At 48.0% G+C, this 25,223-nt stretch overlaps 1 protein-coding gene across 1 annotated transcript; it reads left to right on the forward strand.

The window, feature by feature from the left end:
• The first annotated feature begins 10,063 nt into the window (after window positions 1–10,063).
• On the forward strand, window positions 10,064–24,677 carry LOC105604793 (paired immunoglobin like type 2 receptor beta). Its single transcript, XM_042240138.2, is given in 9 exon segments — window positions 10,064–10,248; window positions 10,560–10,949; window positions 16,206–16,397; window positions 19,398–19,428; window positions 20,453–20,502; window positions 20,576–20,631; window positions 20,933–20,987; window positions 20,990–21,037; window positions 21,040–24,677. Coding segments are annotated over 9 exon segments (918 nt in total). The 5' UTR covers window positions 10,064–10,193; the 3' UTR covers window positions 21,081–24,677.
• The last annotated feature ends 546 nt before the right edge of the window (window positions 24,678–25,223 follow it).

Here is a 25,223-nt window from a genome sequence, read left to right on the forward strand (position 1 = left end):
AAGTGATGAGGAAGCTAAAACCTGGGCTTTCTATCTCTAAGAGGAAGAAGCTTGAAAGAGGGATTCCATCAGCTGCATATGGAGTCCCAAGTTCTCACCCAAGATAAACATCAATGGAACTGATCCTAAAGAACATACTAAAGGCTTTGAGAACTAAACTGTGATGTAGAGCCCCACCCCAGTCCCAGGGTGGCTCGTGGGCAGTGGAGGGGCAGGGCGAGAAGGAGAGGAAGTGGGTGAAGGAGAGGAAGGGGGTGGGTGCACACACAGGACAAACTCCACAGCCAAGTGTTTGAAAATGGAAATGGCTTTGGAACCACAGCCCATAGCAGACATGTTGGGACTCTGGGCTGAAGACTCAGGGCAACTCATTGCCTAAACAGAAATCAACACTCTCCAAAAGATTGTAACAGGACCCAGCATCTCATAGAACAATAGTTACAATGTCCAGGATATAAAGCAAAATTACTGGAGGTAGAAATAAAGAGAAAAATCTCAACAACCCACAAGGCACACCCACCTCGATGACACAGATGTTGGAATTGCTAGACAAAGACTTTAACACAGCGATGACAACCTTGCTCTACGAAATAAAGGTGAACAGTCTTGAAATGAATAGAAAGACAGACATTCTCAGCAGAAAATAAAATCCGTAAGAGCCAAATGAAAACATTCAAGTTGACAAACAGGATCTTGCTGGAACAAAAAGCTAACTGGAAGAGTTCAGTAGCAGAATGGAGATAACAGAGGAAAGAGTCAGTAAACTTAAAAATAAATAAAAAGAAATTATCCAACCTGAACAGCCAGGAAAAATAAGATTTATAAAAATGAACAGAGCCTATAGACCTAAGGGACAATATACAAAGGTCTGACGCATGTGTCACTGGAATTCTGGAAGCAGAGGAGAAAGGGATCGATGCAGAAGAAAACACTTGAACAAACAATGGCTGCAAACTTCTCAAATGCTTGAAAGAGATCCATTTAAAGATGTAAGAAGCTCGGTGAACTCCAGAGCGGACAAACTCAAAGAAAACCATGTCCAGACACATCATAATCAAACCAGAGAAAACTAAAGATAGAGAAATCTTACAAGTTGCCAGAAAATCACAAAGCACTACACACAGTGGACAGATTCAAATGACCACAGATTTCTCATCAGAAGCCGTGGAGGACAGAAGACAGCAGAACTGCATGTTCAAAGTACTGAACGAAAAGCGCTGTCAACCCGGATTCCACCTCCAGCAAAAACATCCTTCAGTAATAAAAATGAAATAGGTGCTCTCAAATAGAGAAAAACTGAATGGACTCCTGGCCAGCAAACCTGCCCTAAAAGAGATGCTAAAGGAAGTTCTTCACAGGGAGGGAAACGAAATTCCAGGGAAACTTGGTGTGATTCTAGATCCCTAGGTGACAAAAGTGGTAATTATCCAGGTGAATAGAAGAGGTGGTTTTCTCCTCTTAAGTTCTTTAAAATATATATGACTATTGAAAGCAAAATTACAACATTGTTGGTGGGATTTTCCGTGATTATAGATATAATAATTACCACATAAAGTGAATGGTAAAGAAACCTCCATGGTTGTGAGGTGTCTTCATGTCACTTGAAATGTTAAAATATTTTTAATTTTAACTAAACTGAAAAATTAAGTACTCATATTATCATCCTAGAGCAACTACTAAAAACTACACATGTTTTCTTTAATAAATGGTGCTGGGAGAACTGAATATCTACATGCAAAAGAAGGAAGTCTCTGTATGGTGTAATGGAAAACTTGTAAAGAGGTAGTGGTGATGGCTGTACAACATTGTGAGTGTAAGAATGCCACTGAGTTGTACTCTAAAAAAGGGTTAAAATGTAAAATTTTTATGTTGTGTATATTTTACCACAAGTATTAAAACCTAATAATGTAGTATACCAAAATCATAGAACTATACACCATTCGTGAGGCTGATTTTTTGTTTTAATGGGACCAAAAAATCTTAACTACATATACTGGGAAACGAAGAGTTGTTTTGTTCTCATTGTTTATTCACCAAGTCATGTCCAACTCTTTTGCAACCCCATGGACTGTAGCCCACCAGGCTCCTTTGTCCATGGGATTTTCCAAGCAAGAATACTGGAGTGGGTTGCCATTTCCTCTTCCAGAGGATCTTCCTGATCCAGGGATCAAACCCATGTCTCTTGAATCTCCTGCCTTGGAAGATGGATTCTCTACTGCTGAGCCACCAGGGAAGCCAGGAAATGAAGAGACACACTCTTAAATAACTCTGGGATTAAAAAGAAATTAAAAGGGAAATAACAAACCTCTCAGGAAGCAGTAAAAAGGACAACATGTCATCAAGACCTTACCCACAATGAGCGTGTATGCAGAGGAAAGTGTCCTGAGTTAAAGGCATTTGTGATCAAAGAAGAAAGATGAGGGATTTCCGTGGCAGTTCAGTGGTTAAGGCTGCTTCCAGTGCATGGGGCGCAGGCTCGATCCCTGGACAGGGAACTAAGATCCCACATTTGGTGTGTTGAGGCCAAAAAATAAAAAAGGAGAAAGATGAAATAAGTAAAGGATGAGAATACTTTGGGCTCTAAGATGATAATATGTACTTAATTTTTTAGTTTACTTAAAATTAATATTTTACAATTTTAAGTGACACGAAGACATCTCACAACAATAGAGTTTTCTTTACCATTCACTTTTTGTGGTAATTATCATATGTATTAAACCTATAATCATGGAAAATCCCACCAACAAATTTTATAATTTTGCTTTGAATAGTCATAAAGTGTGGGGGTTTGGCAGAGACTCTTATGTGTTCCTTAAGATCTAGCTCCCTTTCCTATCAGACACACAGGAGTGTGGGCCTTGAGGTACACGCTTTCATGTGCTTTAAAAAAATATTGTCTTGGACACACCACATGGCAGGTGGGATCTTGGTTCCCCAACCAGGGATGGCAAGCAGGGAGTCTTAACCACAGCGCAGTCAGGGAAGTCCATCACCTATATTTAATGGATAACTTTTAACAGAATACCAAAGAGTTGAAAAAATATTGAAAAATTGAAAAGGTCTATTAAAACTCACATTATTTTAAGTTTCGTTTCTATTTATACCAAAACCAGAATTTATTATAATTTGAAGCCCTGGCTTTAATGGAAGAAAGCACCAGTAAGACACCCAAAGCAGACTGAGTTCTTTGGCATTCCCTGAAACCCTCAGTCTGGGGTGAGGGCTCCGCCTGCCTCACCCTAATCCCGTTCCCACATCTAAACACATTTCCCAGCCTCTCTACACACAGACTGCGGTGAGGCGTCTGATCCCTGGCTGATGCAGTGTGGAAGGAAGGGAAGTATGTAACCTCCACAGGAAGTGGTGCAGGCTCCCCCGAGCAGCCCTCCAAGCTCTGTCCCCCATTTGCCAGGTGAACAGAGAGGACGCGAAGGAACCAGAGAAGGTGAGACGGAAGGAGCCTGGCTCCCTGAGTCACCGATGGGAGCAGAGACCCCTGCAAGCCTGTGACCAGGAGCATCCGCACTGGAGCGTTGCAGGACCCAGGGCAGAGCGCCCGCTGTGCTCCGCCGCGGGCATCCTGGGCTGTCCGTCACCCGCGGGCATCCTGGGCTGTCCGTCACCCGCGGGCATCCTGGGCTGTCCGTCACCCGCGGGCATCCTGGGCTGTCCGTCACCCGCGGGCATCCTGGGCTGTCCGTCACACACTCGGACGCGTTTGCCGTACCCGAGCGCTCCAGGTCTGAGACTGAAGAAACACAGCCGCCATTTCTTCAGGAGGCTCCAGAGCCCTTTCCTTCCTGGCTACACTCCCAGTCTACATTGTGCTCTCGTGCAGCGGGGGTTTTCAGCAACAAATAAGACAAAAATCGGAGCACCTCTCTCTCTACCTACCACACACTGGCCAACGGTGAATTCAGACTCTGTCATGAAGTTGGGGGGGTGGGTCCTGGCTGGAACCAAGTGGCTCTCTCAGATGAAGGCAGTTGAAGAGAGCTGAAGAAAGGGGTGCTTAGAGAAGAAGGGGTGGGCAGGGTGCTGTTGTTTAGTTGTGAAGTTGTGTCTGACTCTTCTGAGATCCCATGGATGGTAGTCTGCCAGGCTCCTCTGTCCATGGGATTTCCCAGCCAAGAATACTGGAGTGGGTTGCTATTTCTTTTTCCGGGGGATCTTCCTGACTCAGGGATCGAACTTGCGTCTCCTGCATGGGCAGGCGGCTTCCTTACCACTGAGCCACCAGCGGACGCTGAGAGACAGGGCGGTGGGCCACGCTGAGGGGGAGGAGCGAGAGCTGTGTGGGGGCCGCTACTTCATGGGTCTCTCCCAACGTTCAGGCATCATCCCTGGGCTTCGGAGAAGCCTTTCTCCCCTTGGTCCTCGGTGTTGCTGCCCTCACTCACTCGTCTCTGCGGAAGCAAACTCCCTCCCTGCTCCCCCGGGTCTCCTCAGCTTTCACACGCCTGTGTTGTCTGCAGTTCAGGGTTAACTATTTTCCTCACAATTTCGATTTGCCCTTCAGAGGATCACGCTAGAGCCATTGGTCCAGTTTTGTGAACCAGGAATGCAACGAAGCCCAGTCGTAACACTCGAGTAGACCTGGGGACCTCCCTGGGGTCCATTGGTTAAGAATCCTCCTGCCAGTGCAGGGGACACGGGCTCTATCCCTGGTCTGGGAGGAGCCCACCAGGCGTGAGGGAACCAAGCCTGAGTGCCACGAATACTTAGCCCGCGTCCAGAGCCCAAGGGCAGCAACTCCTGAAACCCGAGCGCCTTCGAGTCCAGAGAAGCCAGTGCCGTGAGAAGCCGGTGTACCGCAGTTAGAGGGCAGCCCCTGCTCGCTGCCTAGAGAAAGCCCCCGCGCAGCAAGGGAGCGCCTGTGCACCCCACCAAAGACACAGAGCAGCCAAATAATGATACTACTTCCAAAAAGAGGCGTGGGAGATGGAGACTGAAGCTATGCATCTACAAGCCGAGCAGTGCTGAGGACGCTGGAAGAACCAGCAGCTGGAAGAGGCTGGGAGGCATCTTCCTCCCAGGTGCTGTTGGGAGGCATATGGCACTGCTAGCCTTGTGATTGTGGATTCTGGCCTCCAGAATTGTGACAGAACAAATTTCTGTTGTCTTAAACCAAAACCAGATAAATATGAGGGGCCAGCGACATGCAATAACACGACATTTTGTGGGCTGAGATGAAATATATCTGGGGTCCAGGACCTTGGCTGAGATCCATTTGCCAATCAGGCCTTGTAAGCAACTCTCACTCAGCTGTTCAGAATGAGAGTTTACTTAAAAAGATATTATAAAGAAAGAAGGAGAGGTTGGGAGAGAGGGAGGAAGAAAAGGGGAAGAGGAAGAAAAAAGAGGATTTTTATGTCAATCATAATTCATCATAAATTTGAATTCTTTGAAATGCACATAAACAAGATAATTTCATGGCTTTTTATCCTAAATTTGTCAACCAACCTGAGGATTGGTGGGGAGACCACATTGACAGGGTTGTGCTGGAGCTGATTATTAAATTTGTGGGAATGTTGAAAGCCAGTTGTTAAACACAGCCTTATTAAAAATTAAATAGTACCTGTACAACGTGGCTTAATGCCACTTAAATGGTGAAAATGGTAAATTTTATGCTAGGTATATTTTACATAACAAAAAATCTTAATCAAGAAAAAATATGAACTTACAGTTAAATGTGTTCATGTGCTAAGTCAATTCAGTCCTGTCTGACTCTTTGTGACTCCATGGACAGTAGCCCACCGGGCTCCTCTGTCCATGAGATTCTCCAGGCAAGAATACTGGAGTGGGTTGCCATGCCCTCCTCCAGGAGATCTTCCCGACCCAGGGATCAAACCCGCGTCTCTTAAGTCTCCTGCACTGGCAGGTGGGTTCTTTACCACTAGTGCCACCTGGGAAGCCCTACAATTAAACAAATCGTATTAAAAATGAGGGACGCTCATCCCTGCCTACTTACTCCATCATATTCCTCTACTTTCTGTGCTTTCGAGGTTGCTGCGCTACTTACTGTACCTGCGTGGTGGGAGGCTGCACGTGGCACGTACTGCACGTTGCTTCCCGACTCACGTTCAGTGACTTCCTGTTGGTGGCTGTATTGCCTGCTTAGGCTGCCAGGGCAAAATACCACAGACAGGGTGGCTAAAAATGAGACATTGATTTCCACAGTTCTGGAAGGTGGGAAGCCCAAGACTCTGGTGCTCACAAGGCAGGTCTCACTCTGAGGCCTCTTCCCCTTGGTGTGTAGGCGGCCACCTTCTTGCCATGTGTTCACATGACCTGAGTGTAGGGGCTGCTCTGGGCTCACTTCTGATGAGGACACTGATCCTATTGGGCCGGGGCCCCCTCCTTATGACCTTATTAAACCTCCAGTATTTCTTTAGGGCCCTCCTTTCCAAATACACACGGAGGGGTTAGGCGTTCAACATATGAATTTGGGGTAGGGGGGACACAGTCCACACAATAGTTAACTTGACTCTGTGGGAGTATTTACACATGGACACTGTAAAAACCTACAAATCAGGACACCTTTTCTGAAAACTGGCGAACACTCACCAGCACACTGCTCTGAGGGGAAGTGCAGACAACCCCCTGGTCCCACTCTTGTGATTGTCCTTCACGTCTCCCAGCCCGGAAGCTCAGCAAGGTCAGGGGTCAGCCTGTACTCCCCAGTTCTTTGCCCTCTGTTCTCATCTCCTGGAAGCCCAAGCAGCATTTGTCAGGTGGATCAGGAGCTGAAACGCATCCTAGTGACATGAGGAAACCTAGTCACACAGAGATGAACCTCGTGAATATGGCAGAGGCAGGAACTGCAGATGCAGGCTCTGGAGCCAACTGTGGGGCAGAGGACTTCCCTCCTCTGAGCTTCTGGTTTCTCATCTGCAAAGTGGGGGTAGTAACAGGACCTCCCTTGGCGGGGCCCAGTGAGGACAGGATAACACAGAGGGCTCTGCACACGGCCTGGATAGCTACATGGATCATCACACCGATACCCGTCCTTTAAAGATCTCTCCTTCTTTCCATAAACTTTAGGTCAGCACCGACTACCCCACACCCTGTGCTGGGTGGCAAGGACCCAAAGCCCCCTGAGCCACTGTCCCATTAGATCCTCAAGCATCTCCGTGTGTAGCAGGAAGACAATACAGAAAAGGGAAGCATTGGTTGTTAATGTGGCCAGAGGGCTGCTGATCTTTGTCACTGCATGGGGAAGTGGTCAGGAGCATGGGCTCTGGGTTCAGACCCAACGCCACCACCGACATTCACTTGCAGTGTGACTTCGGTTGAATCTCATAGTCTCACCTGGGGCCCAAGTTCCTTCCCGCACAAAATGAGGATCAAAATAGACCCTGCCTACTTCCTGGGGTTGGTGGGAGAGTTAAGAGAAGTTGTTTATTTTGATGAACTCTAATTCTTAAATATTTTCTTTTATGGGTCATACTTTGGGCCTTGAATATAAGAAATCTTTGCCTAAGATCTCAATGACTTTCTTCTGTTTTCTTTTTCTTCAGTTGTATAATTTTAGGACTTACATTGATATTATTAAAATACTAATAGAAAATATTTTTATATTTTAAAATAAAACCTGGATCTGTTTTAAAAAGGTATGCTAAGACAAGCACACAAATAACTGTTATGAAGGAAGCAGTTTATATTTGCAACTCCTTAAAAATGAGATGCCCATCACTCAATGCATGGAAGCACCAGGATCAGTCAGGAAGCAGAGAGAGGAAGGGGGAATCATGGGCAGGAGCCTTTGCTGTAGGCTCTTTGAGAAAATCAGGCAAGGGTGGGCAGGGAGATTTAGGATTGGCTGGTTTGAACAACGTCTGCAGGCTCTGGGGATTAGGGCCTCTCACTGGTAGCCTGGTACCTGGCCCTGGAGTGAATAAGGCAGAAGAATATGGGCCTCACGGAGCATAAGAGCCAAATGGAGGAAGTGGTGGGAAGCATGGGCTCTGGACTGGTTGGTTTGTATTTGACAGGTGAGCTCCTGGGCACGTCCATTGCTCTTCTAAGAACTGGCAGCCCTGGCAGGGACAGTCTCTCCCTGGTCACTGAGGCCCCAGATGTCAGAGCATCAGGAACACAGTGAATAAGAAAACACAGTCAATGTGAGTACAAGGCACCCAGCACACAGTAAGTGGGAGATGCCATTCCTGCCTGTTTCAACATTAACTTTGTGGGGCCTGGGTCTCCCTCTGCTTGTTTCATGCTGTGGGTCTTCCCTTCCCAGCTGGACTGTAGGTCCTGGAGGGCTCACTGCATACCTGCACCCAACCAAGGCAGGACAAGCCTTCTCTGGGCCCCTTCCCCAGGGAAAACTAGAGGAAATAAAGGGTGCTGATGTCAGCAGAGGCCCGCAGACCATCCATGGGAGAGAGTAGGGACCAAGACCTTGACCCTCCTCTCCCTCCGTCCTTGTCCTTCTGAGAACCTCTTGTCATCTTTCTGTGCCTCGTGTATCCTGCCTTGCCTGGGCCTGGACCTTGCTCACATCCCTCCTGCCTTTGTTTCCCCACACCCTGAGAAGTGGGCAGCTGAATGGAGCACAATGAATGACCCCCTCTAGCCTGGGCTATGGGAGGAAGGGGACATGCGGGAGGTTAACTGGAGGTGATTGATGGGGGAGGGGCAGTCTGGGTAAGAGCCAAGTTCACAAGGCAGACAGACCTGAGTGTGGCCCAAGTCCAGTCCTGGAGGAAGCAAGAGCCTTCAAGGTGACCTCTCTGTGGATCTTGAAGATGTTTGGGCTGAATTGATAACAGGAATTCATCTTCCCTTCCCACGATAGGAATGGGAGAGTTGGGGACTTGCTATGACATTAAGGTCTGTGTCTCAGTTTCCCCCAGGGATAAAAGGGATATAAGGATGCATCCACCAAAGAATGTCCTAAAGCTGGAAGTGAGAAAAAACATGTTTAGGACTTGAGTCAGATAAGAGGGTTCCATGGAAGCGCAGAATCTGTCCTCTCCAGCCTGGAAACACAGGTACATAGAGATAGCACGGCTGCCTGGCTGGCCACGAGAGAAGTGTGGAAAAATCTACTAGGACGGCGTGGGGGGAACTGAGGAAAGGAGAAAGGAAGTCAAAACCGTGTCTTCCCACCACCATGGTCTGTTCAGTACGCAATGCCAAGCTCATCGTGGAGGTGGTGAGCGGAGCCTCCTTCACAGGCAGCCCTGGGGTCACCAAGATCACCAGCCCCCAGTCTCTCACCCCACCCACCACCAGTCACAGCTGGCAATGTCTTCCTCAGAGATGATCCCAGGGACTGTCACCAGGATGACCCATGACTGCTCTGACCTTCCTCCCATTTGTCCAGGAAGGCCCTGGATGAGCCAGGGACTCACAGCTGCAGATAGATTCCCTAGGAATGTTATTAACGACAGCCTCCTGGGAGTCACCTCCCAGAGCTCTGCACTCAGAGGGTGAGGCCCAGAGATTCTGAGGTGCGACCAGGAGGAAGCTTCCAGAGGGAGCAGACGGTTCTGTGGGCTCAGCAGAACTGGAGCTCAAGTGCTGGTCCCACTCTCGGAGTCCTGGCCGTGGACCTTGGTTCTGCCTGAAGACTGAGCGAGGAGACACTGCAGGGGAGCCCCTGCCTGGAGAGATAGGGGCCCAGAGCCAGCTGGCGCCCCGTGTCTGAGGCGGGCTGAGCTTGACCACCAGCGGCTCCCCCTGCTCCTCCCTGAGGGGCTGCAGCTGGGCAGGGACTTGGCCCCCACCTCTCCCTGAAGGAGCCTCAGCTGGTCCTGCTGCCGCCCCTTCCCCTGGGAGGAGAGACGCTCAGAGAAGCAGAGACAGGAGAGACGCAGAGGCCGACTGCCAGGGAGCTGCGAGGGGGGCGGGCAGCGGCTGAGGGGGAGGAGGCCCCGCGGGCGCGGGTCAGGCCCAGCCCCTCAGCGTGAAGACGGGGGCGGGGGGCCCCAGATCACGGCTCCCTGTGCACTGACCACAGGGAGGCCCTTTTGCAATAAAGGAAAAGAAGAAGCCAGGTTGATAAAGGAAGTGCCTGTCACTGTCGGGGTGGGCGGGTTTGGGGAAGGCCCCCACCCTCCTCCGTCCTCTGAAGGAGCCTGGTCCTCACTCCCGGTGCTGAGACTCCCCCAGGGGCCCCCCAAGGCCTCCCGTCTGGCCTTGAGGGCTCTGCCTGTCTTCTCACCCGGGAGGAGGGCAAGGCCATGGGGCTGCCCCTGCTGCTGCCCCTGCTGCTGCTGCCGGCGTCTCTGCAGGCTGGTGAGTGGCCGGCACTGTCCTGCTCTGCCAGGGACCCCAGGGAGGGGCTGCGGCTGGGTGTGTGTAGAAGGGTCCCCTGGGGTAGCCGGCCAGGCCTCCCACCCCCAACAAACAAAGGGCGGCTCCCACAGTGCTGGGTCCCCCAACCCTTCACCCTCCTGCCTGCCCCAAGCCTGGAGAGGGGATCACGCAGGCCAGAGGGCCAGTCCTACCCCGTCACACATGCCCCTGCAGGTGAGGGTGCCCGATGGTCTGGGGTCACCTTCTGTGTCTCTCCTCGTGGCTTCAGAGTCTCTCCCTCCCTCCTCTAGGTCACAGGTCACAAAGAAATTCAGAGCCTCACCCTGAGATGAAGCAACCAACGGATCTCTCAGCCCCCGAGGGTGGCTCCATCCTCATCCCCTTCTCCTTCTCTCACTCCTGGGAATTAGCCAAGGTTCCCAACATGAAAATATCCTGGAGATGGAAACAGTTCCATGGGGAGTTCATCTACAACACGACTCCTCTGTTCATCCATAAGAATTTTAAGAACCGGCTCTCCCTAAACTGGACAGAGCCTGAGAAGAACGGCTCCCTCCGGATCTCAAACCTGCGGAGGGAGGACCAGTCTGTGTACTTCTGCCGGGTGCAGTTGGACACACTGAGACACAGGAAGCAGCAGTTGCAGTCCATCGAGGGGACCACTCTCACCATCACCCCCCGTGAGTCCAGGTGTCCTGCCTGAGGCTCTTGGAGGCCACTGGTGCCTTGGGCCCCAGGCCTGGCTCAGGCACCCTCTTCCTGACTCTCCTCTCTCAAACTCTTCTCCCTGCCCACCCCCTACTCCTCCCCAGGGCTCTGCCAACTTTACCCTTTTCACCTTAATCTTCCCCAACCCAGGACCACCTCCCTTGCCCATCCCCCTCTCCGCCCTCCAGATCCAGCCCCTCCCCTATCCCAGGCCCCCACACCCTTTGTGCTCCCAGCTGTCCTCCCTTCCTGCTCCAAGCTGGGCTGCACCTGGCCCCCTGCCCTCGCCCCACGTCCTCCAGGTGACTTGACACCCTCGGAGTGTGGCTCCTCCCCTTTGTCCTGAGTCCTGTGTGGAGCCACAGCTACCCCATGTCTGTCCCCCTACAGCCATGAGCTCAGCCCCCACACACAGCAGGTGCCGAGGGGCCCATGTCCCCATCACCTGTTTTCCCATCTCCCTTTCCTTCTCTGCTCTGAACCCCAGGACATCAGTTCAACCATCCTTCCCTCGGTTCATCTCTCCTCGCTTTCCATCTCCTTCTCCCTCCTTCCATCCCCTTTACCTCCTTCCCTCTCTCTCCACCCGCATCCCCCCATGTGGTTCCAGTCACCCTGTCCCCGTGTCCACCCTGACCATGCCCCTCTGTCCTGGTCATGACGAGGCAGCAGGCCCAGCAGCTCCCCTGACTGTGCCCTGCATCCCAGGTGGACACCTTGGCAGCATCGCCCCAGCTGACCTTCCCCAAGACCCCCAGTACAGCGGTCCTGCTGCTGTCCTCCCATCACAGGAAGGGGAACTGAGGCTCGCACAGCAAACACCTGCCCCAAGTCACTCCTGGTGCAGGTGGGGTTTGACCCCAGTTTAATCCCAGAACCTCTTCTCTAAACCATGAGCCTCTCAACCTCACCTACTGACCTGTCATTTCGTTGTCTTGAGTATTTTTAACCTAACAGTGGACAAGTTGCATTAACAGATCTCCCTCTGTCACTCAATGGGCTGTCGGAACTTGAACCTCAGTTTATTTAACCTCAATTTATTTGTCCCCAGAGCAACGAGGGTGGGTTCTCTCTGACAGTCACAGGCAGTAAGGGGGTTGTTGTCTATAACTTTTTAGAAAACTAGTGATTGACTAAGAGAGTTTGTTTTATATAATCACTTGTGCTGGAAATTCTAAACAGTGTCCACAAGGGATGATGGCTCTGGGCTGGGAAGGGCACTCTCTCTGACTCCTGCCTTGGAACACGACTGCCCCTTTTTGACCACTATGCTGATTTCAAAGCAAACAGATAGTGACTCAGAATCTGAATTCACCGAGACAGCCTTGGATTAATATTTCCTGTGTCTCCTCCATGTTTCCTTAAATGACATTTTCTGAGAGGTTTTTGGCCTCTTTAGATCCCTCTTCTTCCTTTTCTAATTCCCTAACTTCCTCTCTATTCTTTGTTTTTATTATCAGTGTGTAACAGTATCTTTTGAATGTTTACTTTTTATAATTAAAGTTGTAGAAGTAAAGCATAAGTTTTGACCAAGATGGAGAGTTATATGCACATGGGTATCTCCACTCCCTCTCAAAATCTAATGAATGACAGCGAAGGGAGTTTTTAAGACAAAAACTAGCAACAACAAAAAATTTGTGATCTAGGAGGACAAAAACAAAATTGGGGAAGCTGGAAATAGATGTATGTAACTCACTCAGGAGATCACAGGAGTTAAACCCTAAGCCAGCAATAGGGACAACCAGGAGGAAAGCAATTCACGCTACAAACCCCCTTCAGTTCAGTTCAGTTCAGTCGCTCAGCCGTGTCCGACTGTTTGCGACCCCACGAATTGCAGCACTCCAGGCCTCCCTGTCCATCACCAACTCCTGGAGTTCACTCAGACTCACGTCCATCGAGTCAGTGATGCCATCCAGCCATCTCATCCTCGGTCGACCCCTTCTCCTCCTGTCCCCAATCCCTCCCAGCATCAGAGTCTTTTCCAATGAGTCAACTCTTCCCATGAGGTGGCCAAAGTACTGGAGTTTCAGCTTTAGCATCATTCCTTCCAAAGAAATCCCAGGGCTGATCTCCTTCAGAATGGACTGGTTGGATCTCCTTGCAGTCCAAGGGACTCTCAAGAGTCTTCTCCAACACTACAGTTCAAAAGCATCAATTCTTCGGTGCTCAGCCTTCTTCATAGTCCAACTCTCACAAACCCCCTTAAAGGGTCATAAATGTGAACCCTTAATACCCCTGCTGGAAAAGATTGAAAGCAGGAGGAGAAGGGGATGACAAAGGATGAGATGGTTGGATGGCATCACCAACTCAATGGACATGAGTTTGAGTAAGCTCCAGGAGTTGCTGATGGACAGGGAAGCCTGGCATGCTGCAGTCCATGGGATTGCCAAGAATTGGACAGGACTGAGCAACTGAGCTGATCTGAATATCCCTGAAGGAGGGTATGAAGCAGTCCAGACTATGATTGCAGATTAGCATAAGGTTTATGTTTTTGTTGCTGTCCAGTAACTAAGTCAAGTCTGACTCTTTTCAACCTCATGGACTGTAGCAAGCCAGATTCCCCCATCCTCCACTATCTCCCAGAGTTTGCTCAGATTCCTGTCCATTGAATCACTCATGCTATCTAGCCATTTTATCCTCTGCCACCCCTATCTCCTTCTGCCTTCAATCTTTCCCAGCGCCAGGGTCTTTTCCAGTGAGTTGGCTCTTCACATCAGGTGAGGTGCCCAAAGTATTGGAGCTTCAACTTAAGCATCAGTCCTTACAACGAATATTCAGGCTTCATTTCCTTTAGGACTGACTGGTTTGATCTCCTTGCAGTCCAAGGAACTCTCAAGAGTCTTCTCCAACACCACAGTTCAAAAGTGTCAATTGTTCACTGTTCAGCCTACTTTATGATCCAGCTCTCATATCTGTACATGACTACTGGAAAAATCATAGCTTTGACCATATGGACCTTTGTCAGCAAAGTGACATCTCTGCTTTTTAATATGCTGTCTAGGTTTGTCATAACTATCCTTCCAAGGAGCAAGGAAGGAAACTTCATTTCATGGCTGCAGTCACCATCCACAGTGATTTTGGAGCCCAGGAAAATAAAATCTATCACTGCTTTCATTTTTTTTTTTAATTTTTATTTTTACTCTATTTTACTTTACAATACTGTATTGGTTTTGCCATACATTGACATGAATCCACCAAGGGTGTACATGCATTCCCAAACATGAACCCCCCTCCAACCTCCCTCCCCATAACATCTCTCTCGGTCATCCCCCTGCACCAGCCCCAAGCATGCTGTATCCTGCACTTTTTCTCCTTTTGTTTGCCATGAAGTGATGGAACCAGATGCCATGATCTTATATTTTTTAATATTGAGTTTCAAGCCAGCTTTTTCATTCTTGTCTTTCGTTCATCCTCATTAAGAGTCTCTTTAATTCCTCTGCACTTAATGCCATTAGAGTGATAGTATCTGCACATCTGAGGTTGTTGATGTTTCTCCCAGCAATCTTGATTCCAGCTTGTGGTTCATCCAGCCCGGCATTTCGTATGATGTACTCTGCATAGAAGTTAAATAAGGAGGATAACACTACATAACCTTGTCGTGCTCCTTTTCAATTTTTCCGAACCAGTCCATTTGTTCCATGTCAGGTTCTAACTGTTGCTTCTTGACCCGCACACAGGTTTCTGAGAGACAAGCAAGGTGGTCTGGAACTCCCATCTCTTTAAGAATTTTCCACAGTTAGTTGTGATCCACACAGTCAAAGGCTTTAGTGTAGTCAATGAACCTGAAGAAGCTGTTTTTCTGGAACTCCCTTACTTTCTCCATGATCTACCTCCTCAAAACCCAGCCTGTACATCTGGAAGTTTTGGAATTAGAATTGCATCATTTTCTGTATTTCTATATTCTGGAACCTTCTGTCTGGGAATTATCCACTCCTTGAATTTTCACAAGAATTTAGCCATTACACCTTCTGAGCTTGAAATCTCTACAAAAGGTAGTTCTTTAAAACTGTCCTCAATTTCTTCTTTGTCTGCCCATTAAAGTTTACTACTTTTTAATTCTTTTCAATTTGTGTTTGTCTCAGGAAATCAGCCATTTCACAGAGCTTTGTAGGTTTCTCAATGATTTTCTCAATGCATGTATGATTTCAATACCCTTTTGACACTGTTAGATTTATAAGAGTCTTGTCTGCTTTCTGGTTTGTTTTCTCTGCATTTTTTATTCCTTCTGCTGTTCTATTTCCTTAAATATGTGTCCAGTCTAGGTTTTCATTCAAACTATGAGTGTCCTTCGAGCTGCCTCCTCGCTGTTTTTGTGACTCGTTTCTTGGATGCTAATCTTTCATTCATTTAAAACATCTTCACATTTAAAATAATGAAAGTTTATAGAAGCTTTAGTTTTGTAGGGTTTTTAACATGCATTCCTATCATCTTTATCTGATATGTTAGTAAAATTAAATAATTTTTAAATTTGAAAGTTTTAGTTGAGGGATGGTATTTACACTTTTATTATTAATTTCTAATAAGAGTGGACATGAATTTGGTCCACACTAACCAGAAGACTTCATTGGAGTTTGGGATTTTCTTCCCTTTAGTGGGGTATTGAGTAATTTTTAAATTGTCTATTAAAAGAGGTACAATCTATTTGTAGGACTTAGAAATTAAGTTAACCTTAGAAATGGATTCCAGTATACATTAGGTACAGACAAATACTGTTTGATTCCACTTACAGTAGGTCCCTAGAACAGTCATACTTACAGAACCAGAAAGCAGACTGCTGGGGCAGGGGCTCAGGGGAAGGGGGATAGGGGGACAGAGCTTCAGTTTATGAAGGTGAAAAATTCAGGAGATGGATGGAGGTGAGACTTGTACAATAGTGTGAATGTACTTAACGCCACTGAACTATACAGTTAAATATGGTTAAAATAGTAATTTTCATGTTATGTGTTTTTTACTACAATAAATAATTTTTATCCTGTGATTTAGTTCACCTATGGGTAGGTGGTAAAATGAGGTTCTGAGGTCATAGCACTGATCAGTGGTAGAGTCAGGATTTAAAAGAAGTGAAGAGGATTCAGAGCTTCCAGCGTCACCTCTTGTTACTCCACTCCCTGTGGGAGAGCTTCAGAGACCTGCTCCCCACTGCTACTTTCCCCAAACTAGGGAACAAGATGTGACAGCTTCACCCAGATACCTCCAGCCCTTTAGTGAAGAATTTGCCTATTTTTCAGGCAGCAAGACAATCACCTGGGGTCCTACCACCACCTCCACAGCTGGCCTCGGGGGCTCAGAGGGCAAAAGGAGTTCCAAGCTGTGGGCTCTGACCATGGAAGCTACAGTCGGGTTGGCACTGGCCAGCGTTGTATTGCTCAAGATCCTAATCGTGGGACTGACTGTGTACCTCTGGTGGAAGAGAAGCAAAGGTAAGTGATCCGGGACCCCTAACCTCTCCCCAAGATTCCCAGCTCGGTGTTTCTCAGAACCTACTGCACCAGATGACCAGCGGTGCTCAGTTAAAATACAAGTTCCTGCCGGACCTGAGGTCTGGGCTTGGGAATCTGCATTTTTAGTGACCTCCTCAGGTGGCATTCCTGTGTTACCAAGTTTGGGACCTACTGTGTCTCTGTGCATGGAGGGAGAGGCCAGATCCTGGAAAAGTTTAAGAGAGAAAACCAGTATGACTTGGTGATTGCATTGGTGTGAGGGTGAAGAAGTGGGAATAAGTCCCATGCTTCCAACTGGGGCAAATGAGGCATGCTGAGGCCACCAAGTAAATTAGGGAGCAGAGGCGGTCAAGGACCATGACTGGGAGAGAAGAATGATTCTTGAGTTTGGGATGGTTTATGTTTGTGTGGCATCTGAGTAGAGATGCCCATCAGAAATTTGGATGTGTGCATTTACAGCTGAAAGAGACCACAGGGCGAGAGGCATTAACTATTTATGCCACAACAAACTGCAAAACTGATTTAAAATATATTTTTTAAAATTTGCTATATGGGAACTTCCCTAGTGGTCCAGTGGTTAAGAATCTGCCTTGCAATGCCGGGGATGCAGGTTTGATCCCTGGTGGCAGAACTAAGATCCCATATGCCGCAGAGCAACTAAGCCTGCATGCCAAAATTACTGAGGCCCACGCACCACTAGACAGTCAGTGCATCACAAGGAAGATCACGCATGACAAACAAAGATCCCATTTGTTGCAACAAGACGTGGCACAGCAAAATAAATACATGAATAATTTTTAAAATTTGTAGAGAGCGATGAGCCCTGTCAGATTGTAAAGCTCAGAGCTTGAAAAGCACAGAATTGGGCATTCCTGCAGCCAAATCCTGCTTCACACTCTGGCCTGGTAAACTCTGGCACACTAATACTACTGCTGTGAGCCTGGACTATACTGATCAGTAAAATGGGAATGAAAACAGTACTTCCCTGGTGTTGTCATGACAAACAAAAGGCATTTAGAAGAGATTCTGCTTATAGAGTAAGCACTATATGAGCATGAGCCCTTAATAATTAAGCTACAACAATTAAAATTATGTAATTCTGGATTATATAGGTAAACAAACGGAATAAAAGTGAAAAATCAGATACAAGCAGGGTAAAAAGAGATCCAAATACATGCAGGAATTTAGCAGGTTAAAAGGAAGCATTTCTAATCCAGGGGGAAGAATGAGTATTTCTGGAATAATGGAGTCACAGCTGAGAAAGAATAATATTAGCTCCCTGCCTTATAATTTGCACCAAAATTGAAGATATAAATGAGGAAAAAATAACCCTAGTGCTAGTAGAAAGCAGGTGAAACTTTTACAACCATGAGTTGAAGATGACTGGCCCAAGTATGACAAAATATCCAAAGCTATAAATAAAAATATTTATAAATTCAACTACATACCAATTGGTTTTTTAATTCTGCAGAGTGAAAACCACAGTGGTTGTCTCTGAGAGTGAGGATGAGGGTCAGAGATGAAGAGAAAATGTGACATAGTCACTGTGGAAATGCAAAATGATATTTGAGGATCAGCTCAGATGAGAATCCACAAATGGGTGAAAACATCATTGCACATAGTTATATCTTACCCCAGCAGTATTACAGCGTACAGGTTTAGAAACGTTTGGGAATTACTGGTTAGAATTTGCGTACAGCTGTTAGCACCAAAATCCAGAAGGAATGGTTAAGTTAAATAACACAGAGTTTACTTTTTTCCCCTCGTATAAAAGAATGTGGAGCCAGGGGCAGAAGCTGCCATCCATAAGCACTGAGGTTCCTACCTTTCTGTTCACTGTTCTGCATTTTGGCTTCTCTCCCGAAGGCCGCCTCATGGTTCATTATGGCTGCTAGAATTCCAGCCATTATTTCTGAATCCAATCAGGATGAAAGAACAAAAAGACTATTCCCCAGTTGTCTGTCCTCCTTTTAAGAGCCTTTGTTAAGTCCTACCCACAACTTCCCCTTATGTCTTATTGGTGAGATTTAATTTTTTTTTTCACTTAAATGATGGTTGCTGTCATTTTTTGGGGGGTGGGGGGAGGAGAGTCTTCGTGGTGGCCCACAGGCTTTCTCCTCGTGGCACTCGGGCTTAGTTGCCCTGTGCAGCTTGTGGAATTTAGTTATCTGCACCCCCCCCCCCCCCACCCCCGCCACCCAGGGATTGAACCTGTGTCCCTTGCATTGGAAGACAGATTCTTAACCACTGGACTATTTGGGAAGTCCCTTATAGGTTAGATTTAGTTATAGATCCTACATCTGTCTGTTGGGGCTCACCCAGCCACTCCAGATAAAAAGTTTCTGTAACCGAACAAGGAGGAGTGGATATGGGGCAATAAACGGTATCCCCTGCCTCAGGGAGCATCCACGATTAGAGACGTGTCAGCAAGTGTGGCAGAAGCACAGGGGGCCCCAGGGGGTCCGGGAGCCCGTTAGAGGGCACAGGTGGAGAGGAGAGGGCTCAGCAGGGGCCTTGGGTAACCTGAGAGAGAGTGGATCATCAGCACAGGAGTGCAGCGAGGTCACACACAGGTACCGAGGGATGATGACGGAAGAGAGTCGGAAGGAGAGATCGCTGAGCATGAAAATGCTAGTGTTTGCTCTGTCAGAGTTCTCAGTCCCAGTGATTGAAAAGAAAGAGGAAAGAAAATGAGTCCAGGGTTTGGCTGAGTGGACCCGAGGTAGCGTGAGTCGGGGAGGTCAAAACCACCGTGTCAGAGAGTGACGGGGCTCTGGGTGCGGGAAGAGCTGCTCTCCTGACTGGTGTGCAAGACAAGGCAGGACAGGTGCAGGCAGCCTCGGGGTGCCACGGGGGCGGGGGCGGTCAGCTGAGTCCCAGGCCCTTTCCAGGGAGGTTTCCGCTGGAATAGGGCAGAGAAGCCGGGAGGAGGCAGGCCTCCGTGGACGGCACAGTGACTCGCTGTTGGTCCTCCTGCAGGTGTGCAGACTGAAGCCAGGACCCCAGCCAGGTGAGCGCTTGTCCTCCAGTATGGGGGGGTGGGGGGCGGTGCTATTTTATGAGCAAGAAGTTTCCTCCCGAGCGCAGCACCAGGGAGCCTTTCACGGGCCTCCCCTCCTGGGCCTCCATCCACATCCTCCCAAGTCCCCACAGGCCAGGCTCTTCACTTCCTGAGGCTCCTGATCCTTAAACAGTCAGAGCCGTGGCCCAGCACTTTCTCTGACTCTCTCCCAGAACGTCTCCCTTTGTCTGTCTCTGGCACCCGCCTTTCCTCTTTCCATCCCCAGGTCTCAGCCTCTCCCTCTGTTCATCCTGGTTTGTCTCCCCCTTGAACACCGTCCTTCCAGAACACACCCACCTGCTCCACGCTCTGTCCCCTTTCTTGCTCCTCGTCCAGTCTGTCCTTTGCCCTGTGACACGGGGCCTCTGGCTTCTCCGCCCTGTCTCTCCTCAGAGCGGCTTCCCTCGCGGCCCCCAGCCTGGCTCCCTCTCCTCTGGCCCCGGTTCCTCTTCCTTTCCTCTCACCCTCCTCACCGCCCACCGCTTTCCTTTCTCATCCTCTCTGCCAAATCCAGGCTTTTCCTTCTCACAGCCCCTCCCTCCTTTCTTGCCTTCCTGACTCTTGACAGTGTCCTCCCGGGACCCCTCCCCAGATGGCGTTTCCTCAGGGACCAAGGCCTGAGCACCACCCAGGGGACCAGAGAGAAGCTCCCTTGGTTCTCACACTCCGGTTTGGACCCAGGTGCTGCCGCAGAGGACAGGCACCCCCTCCTGCTTCTCATCCCTGCTCCCCTCAGTAAAGCCGCTTCTCTGCAAGAGTCCACCCCAGTCAGCTCTCAGGGACAGGCTACACTGCAAACAGCCCCTCATCCCCGTCCAGACAGCCTCCGTCTGAGAGCCTCAAACCTCTGCCTTCATCTCGGAGTGTGACCAGGCAGGTCACAGAGCCTCCAGTGAGAGGAGCAGCCCGAGGCAGGTGGTAGCTCTTTTCTGCCCAGACTCTGACACATCACTGCCCTCCTGTTCCCACTCAGGGAGTCCTTCAAAAACACGGAAGAGAATTACGAGAACACCGGGAATAAAGGTAAGTCCTGCCACCATCACGCCCACTGTCACCTGGGTCTTCCTTTTCCTCCCCAAACCCCCTCCGCACACAGGTGCCCTCAGCATCCTCCTCTCTCCCCTGCCTCACCCACCCTCCCCTGAGACCCTGGTCCTGACCTAGAGATGACCTCACTGCTGGAGCCCCTGCCCATTTCTCTACCCTGGCTGCCTGGTCACCTGGTTCCAGTACATCTTGTTTTTTTCTAAGACAATATTATAAAACCAGAATACAACAATAACATAATCAGCTCCAGTTAGGGCCTGAAAGGATGAGAGGGAAGTTTGGAGGAGGTGGGATGGATGGACAGAGGAACTGTGGTGTCAGTGGGGCATCAGCTGTGGGATCGTGGCTCTGAGATGGGACCCCTTCCCCCCTGCTGTCTCACCCCTCCCATTTCTTTCTCCCCCAGGATGATGGTGAAGTCCTCCATGCCTCCCTCACCCTCTCCAGCTTGACCTCACCAACTGAGCAGTGCCTCCTCTCCCCCCTCCACACTGGGAACCCCAGGAAGAGACCCTTACTCTGTCTTAAAGACCTTAAGGAGTGGGGCTGAGTGAGGACCTCCTTTGAGTCAGCTGCGCACAGGGATCTCAGTTCCTCATAATCACCCCAGCCAGACACAGACAACTCAGAGGCCTGCAGGTGCTGAAAGTCACCAAGGACCTGAGAGTCACATAGGCCCTGCCCCAATTCCCTCTTCAACCTCCCAGCCTCTCACCACAAAAATAAAAGGACCTGTACAATTTGCCTGAACACACCTAAGGAGAAAGCTGATGTCACCTTCAACTTCTATCCTTCCAGAAGTTGATAAAATGAACCATGATAGATAGCTCAACTGGAATTCCATCACCTCCACTAGCTTTGTTCGTAGTGATGCTTTCTAAGGTCCACTTGACTTCACATTCCAAGATGTCTGGCTCTAGGTGAGTGATCACACCATCGTGATTATCTCAGTCGTGAAGATCTTTTTGTACAGTTCTTCTGTGTATTCTTGCCACGTCTTCTTAGTATCTTCTGCTTCTGTTAGGTCCATATCATTTCTGTCCTTTATTGAGCCCATCTTTGCATGAAATGTTCCCTTGGTATCTCTAATTTTCTTGAAGAGATCTCTAGTCTTTCCCATTCTGTTGTTTCCCTCTATTTCTTTGCATTGATCTCTGAGGAAGGCTTTCTTATCTCTCCTTGCTATTCTTTGGAACTCTGCATTCAGATGCTTATATCTTTCCTTTTCTCCTTTTTTTTTTTGCTTCTCTTCTTTTCACAGCTATTTGTAAGCCCTCCCCAAACAGCCATTTTGCTTTTTTTCATTTCTTTTCCACGGGGATGGTCTTGATCCCTGTCTCCTGTACAATATCACGAACCTCTGTCCATAGTTCATCAGGCACTCTATCAGATCTAGACCCTTGAATCTATTTCTCACTGCCACTGTATAATCATAATGGATTTGATTTAGGTTGTACCTGAATGATCTAGTGGTTTGCCTACTTTCTTCAATTTAAGTCTGAATCTGGCAATAAGGAGTTCATGATCCGAGCCACAGTCAGCTCCCTGGTCTTGTTTTTGCTGACTGTATAGAGCGTCTCCATCTTTGGCTGCAAAGAATATAATCAATTGGATTTCAGTGTTGACCATCTGGTGATGTGTTGTTGGAAGAGAGTGTTTGCTATGAACAGTGCATTCTCTTGGCAAAACTCTATTAGCCTTTGCCCTGCTTCATTCCGTATTCCAAGGCCAAATTTGCCTGTTACTCCAGGTGTTTCTTGACTTCCTACTTTTGCATTCCAGTCCCCTATAATGAAAAGGACATCTGTTTTGGGTGTTAGTTCTAAAAGGTCGTGTAGGTCTTCATAGAACTGTTCAACATCAGCTTATTCAGCATTACTGCTTGGGGCATAGGCTTGGATTATCGTGATATTGAATGGTTTGGCTTGGAAACGAACAGAGATCATTCTGTCGTTTTTGAGATTGCATCCAAGTACTGCATTTTGGACTCTTTTGTTGACCATGATGGCTACTCCATTTCTTCTAAGGGATTCCTGCCTGCAGTAATAGATATAATGGTCATCTGAGTTAAATTCACCCATTCCAGTCCATTTTAGTTCGCTGATTCCTAGAATGTCGACGTTCACTCTTGCCATCTCCTGTTTGACCACTTCCTATTTGCCTGGATTCATGGACCTGACATTCCAGGTTCCTATGCAATATTGCTCTTTACAGCATCGGACCTTGCTTCTATCACCAGTCACATCCACAGCTGGGTATTGTTTTTGCTTTGGCTCCATCCCTTCATTCTTTCTGGAGTTATTTCTCCACTGATCTCCGGTAGCATATTGGGCGTCTCCTGACCCAGGGAGTTCCCCTTTCAATATCCATTCATTTTGCCTTTTCATACTGTTCATGGGGTTCTCAAGGCAAGAATACTGAAGTGGTTTTCCATTCCCTTCTCCAGTGGACCACATTCTGTCAGACCTCTCCACCATGACCCTCCCGTCTTGGGTGGCCCCACACAGCATGGCTTAGTTTCATTGAGTTAGACAAGGCTGTGGTCCATGTGATCAGATTGGCTAGTTTTCTGTGATTATGGTTTCAGTGTGTCTGCCCTCTGATGCCCTCTCGCAACACCTACCATCTTACTTGGGTTTCTCTTACCTTGGACGAACGGTATCTCCTCACGGCACTCAATATGCCAGCAAATTTGGAAAACTCAGCAGTGGCCACAGGACTGGAAAACGTCAGTTATCATTCCAATCTCAAAGAAAGGCAATGCCAAAGAATGCTCAAACTACTGCACAATTGCACTCATCTCACACGCTAGTAAAGTAATGCTCAAAATTCTCCAAGCCAGGCTTCAGCAGTACATGAACTGTGAACTTCCAGATGTTCAAGCTGGTTTTAGAAAAGGCAGAGGAACTAGAGATTAAATTGCCAACATCTGCTGGATCATGGAAAAAGCAAGAGAGTTCCAGAAAAACATCTATTTCTGCTTTATTGACTATGCCAAAGCCCTTGACTCTGTGGATCACAATAAACTGGAAAATTCTGAAAGAGATGGGAATACCAGACCACCTGACCTGCCTCTTGAGAAACCTATATGCAGGTCAGGAAGCAACAGTTAGAAATGGACATGGAACAACAGACTGGTTCCAAATAGGAAAAGGAGTACGTCAAGGCTGTATATTGTCACCCTGCTTAGTTAACTTATATGCAGAGTACATCATGAGAAACACTGGGCTGGAAGAAACACAAGCTGGAATCAAGATTGGTGGGAGAAATATCCATAACCTCAGATATGCAGATGACACCACCCTTATGGCAGAAAGTGAAGAGGAACTAAAAAGCCTCTTGATGAAAGTGAAAGAGGAGAGTGAAAAAGTTGGATTAAAGTTCAACATTCAGAAAACAAAGATCATGACATCTGATCCAATCACTTCATGGGAAATACATGGGGAAACAGTGGAAACAGTGTCAGACTTTATTTTTTGGGCTCCAAAATCACTGCAGATGGTGATTGCAGCCATGAAGTTAAAAGACGCTTACTCTTGGAAGGAAAGTTATGACCAACCTAGATAGCATATTCTAAAGCAGAGATATTACTTTGCCAACAAAGGTCTGTCTAGTCAAGGCTATGGTTTTTCCAGTGGTCATGTCTGGATGTGAGAGTTGGACTGTGAAGAAAGCTGAGCCCTGAAGAATTGATGCTTTTGAACTGTGGTGTTGGAGAAGACTCTTGAGAGTCCCTTGGACTGCAAGGAGATCCAACCAATCCATCCTAAAGGATATCAGTCCTAGGTGATATCCTAGGAAGGACTGATGCTAAAGCTGAAACTCCAGTACTTTTCCTACCTCATGCGAAGAGTTGACTCATTGGAAAAGACTCTGATGCTGGGAGGGATTGGGGACAGGAAGAGAAGGGGACTACAGAAGATGTGATGGCTGGATGGCATTGCCGACTCGATGGACATGAGTTTGAGTGAACTCCAGGAGTTGGTGATGGACAGGGATGCCTGGCGTGCAGTGATTCATCAGGTTGCAAAGAGTCGGACATAACTGATCGACTGAACTGAATAGATAGCTCACACCCAGATCCCTCCTCTAGTACTTCTGTTTAGTGACTGCCTCAGGCCAGAGATAAATAAATCCCCAAACACTGGTAATCAGTCTGGAACTCAAGGTCTGTCCCCCTAATCTAACCCTTCTGCTTTTCTTAGGATAATAACTATGGTGTGCTTTTCGTGCATTGCCTCATTTCAGCATCATCAACCACTCTATATGGCACTGGATGTACCATCTGAAACAGGATAAGAATCAGAATGGTCACAGCACTTTTCCCAAGGCCATGTTGCTAGTAAGTGGCTGAGGCAGGATCTGAACTCAGACCTGCCCTCTCGACGTCCTTCTCCCAGGACTCAGGCGTCATCTCCTTCCCAGATCCCTATACTGACAGGTCTCCCACCAGAAGGCACCATGTGCCCCAGTGACATGGAGAAGCAGAGAAAAAAGCCAAAACTGAGCAAGTGGTTAGAGATGAACCAAACCACATTAACTAGTAACCTGGTTTATTAATATATAAGCTGCACAACTCTAGCTTTAGCCAAGTAACCTCACAGCCAATGAACAATCCCATCAATAGACTACTTCATCCAACAAATTAGAATACACATTTTTTCCCCATGGTCACACAGAACATTCACCAAGATATA

This window comes from Ovis aries, chromosome 24 (genome assembly GCF_016772045.2).
Source record: "Ovis aries strain OAR_USU_Benz2616 breed Rambouillet chromosome 24, ARS-UI_Ramb_v3.0, whole genome shotgun sequence".
Classification (NCBI taxonomy): Eukaryota; Metazoa; Chordata; class Mammalia; order Artiodactyla; family Bovidae; genus Ovis; species Ovis aries.